At 47.2% G+C, this 1,389-nt stretch overlaps 1 protein-coding gene across 1 annotated transcript; it reads right to left on the bottom strand.

Annotated features, from left to right (window-relative positions):
- Window positions 1–351: 351 nt before the first annotated feature.
- Window positions 352–810, bottom strand: LOC114028690 (epididymal secretory protein E3-beta-like). The gene has a single exon (XM_027842966.1). The coding sequence runs from the start codon at window positions 790–792 to the stop codon at window positions 352–354; it is 441 nt and encodes a 146-aa protein (XP_027698767.1). The 5' UTR covers window positions 793–810.
- Window positions 811–1,389: the final 579 nt, after the last annotated feature.

Genomic DNA, 1,389 nt, shown 5'->3' with positions numbered 1-1,389 from the left:
CTACCCTGCACCACCTTTATGAGGTAAGGAATGAATCTCTGCACTTCTGATGTCTGATATCCCTGTTCTTATTTCTTAGCCTTTCGATCCTCTCTTCCTTCTGTGACTGGGGGTGAAGGAAAGATGTGTGTGTGTGTGTGTGTGTGTGTGTGTGTGTGGAGGGGGGAATAGATTAGAGGGCAGGGTGATGTGGTGGCTCAGATTCTCTCCATTGTTGAGAAATAAACTACTAACTTCAGTAAACTTATTCAATGTTCAATCCTTGGGCTGGACAAGAAAACATAAGCCCAGGTGGCCAATAGCCTCTACCAGCCAGGAACTTCAGCTTGTGGCATAAGTAGAGACAGCCCCCTAACTTGAAATTTTCTTCTTCACCTTGGTGTCCTCTAAGCTCACAGGGAATCCATTCAGGCCACAGTGGAGCTCTAAATAGCTATAGCTTCTGGTGCCCCTGTAGCCTTGACCAGACTCCAACCGTTCGCAGGTAAGGATTTTGAAGGGCTTCTTGCTCCATACTCGCACATTCTCATAGAGATCTAACCCATCCCTATAGCATATATCTTCTATCTGGCTCCAAATAGCATAGATGAAAGTATGGGAGGCTTTGCCCTTCAGAGATTCCATGGCACCCATAAGACCTTCACAGTTCAGACGGCTGAAATCCAGGCCCAGGCTGAGATGGTATTGCTTCATAAACTCTTGCCAAGTTAGGTCTTCAGAGCATCCAGGAAGCACGCACAGAGGAAGCAGCATTAACAAGACAGGGCCTGTGCCATTCAGAACAGATGCCATCTCATCCACCAGGGCCACCTGCAGCATTTCAAAAGCAAGAGAATCAGACAGCAGACCAGAATATTCTCCCAACTCAGGTCAGCATTGAGAGACAGACAATTCTGCAGACACTGAAAATAGGGTCAGTTCAGGAGCACCCTGTACTCAGAACACTCTAGCACTCAGGAAGGGGCTGTGAAGTGGGTTAAGAGGAAGTTCCAGACTCATACTGGAATACCACCAGACACATACTGAAGCACGGTGACAGGGATAGGTACAGACTGGCAACTTTGTTGCTCATCACCTAGTTCTGGGTCACAAATCCATGGTGGAATGAGGAGACCTGCTCTAGAGATAATGTTCCCAGACTGGGAGTCCAAAAGCAGTGTACCGAGAAAGGAGAAAGGTTAGAAGCCTGCAACAGCACCATGGCTCAGAAACAAAGAGAAGAGCAGAATCTGAGTTCCAGCATCTAGCCCAGACTACAGGAGAATAAGCAGGGCAAGAATCCTAGACCAAAAGGGAATCTGTAATTCTGCCACTCTGAACCAAAAAAGCTTTCCAGCTAGCTGATAAGGGATGAGTGAGTAGCATTCTACTGTTGCTCAGACTCAAATC

The sequence above is a fragment of the Vombatus ursinus genome, unplaced genomic scaffold (assembly GCF_900497805.2).
Source record: "Vombatus ursinus unplaced genomic scaffold, bare-nosed wombat genome assembly UNPS02014894.1, whole genome shotgun sequence".
Classification (NCBI taxonomy): Eukaryota; Metazoa; Chordata; class Mammalia; order Diprotodontia; family Vombatidae; genus Vombatus; species Vombatus ursinus.
This window is presented reverse-complemented; position numbering and strand designations above follow the sequence as displayed.

Coding starts and splice junctions, on each gene's coding strand:
- LOC114028690 (XM_027842966.1), bottom strand. CDS start 792: ATGGCATCTGTTCTGAATGGCACAGGCCCTGTCTTGTTAATGCTGCTT.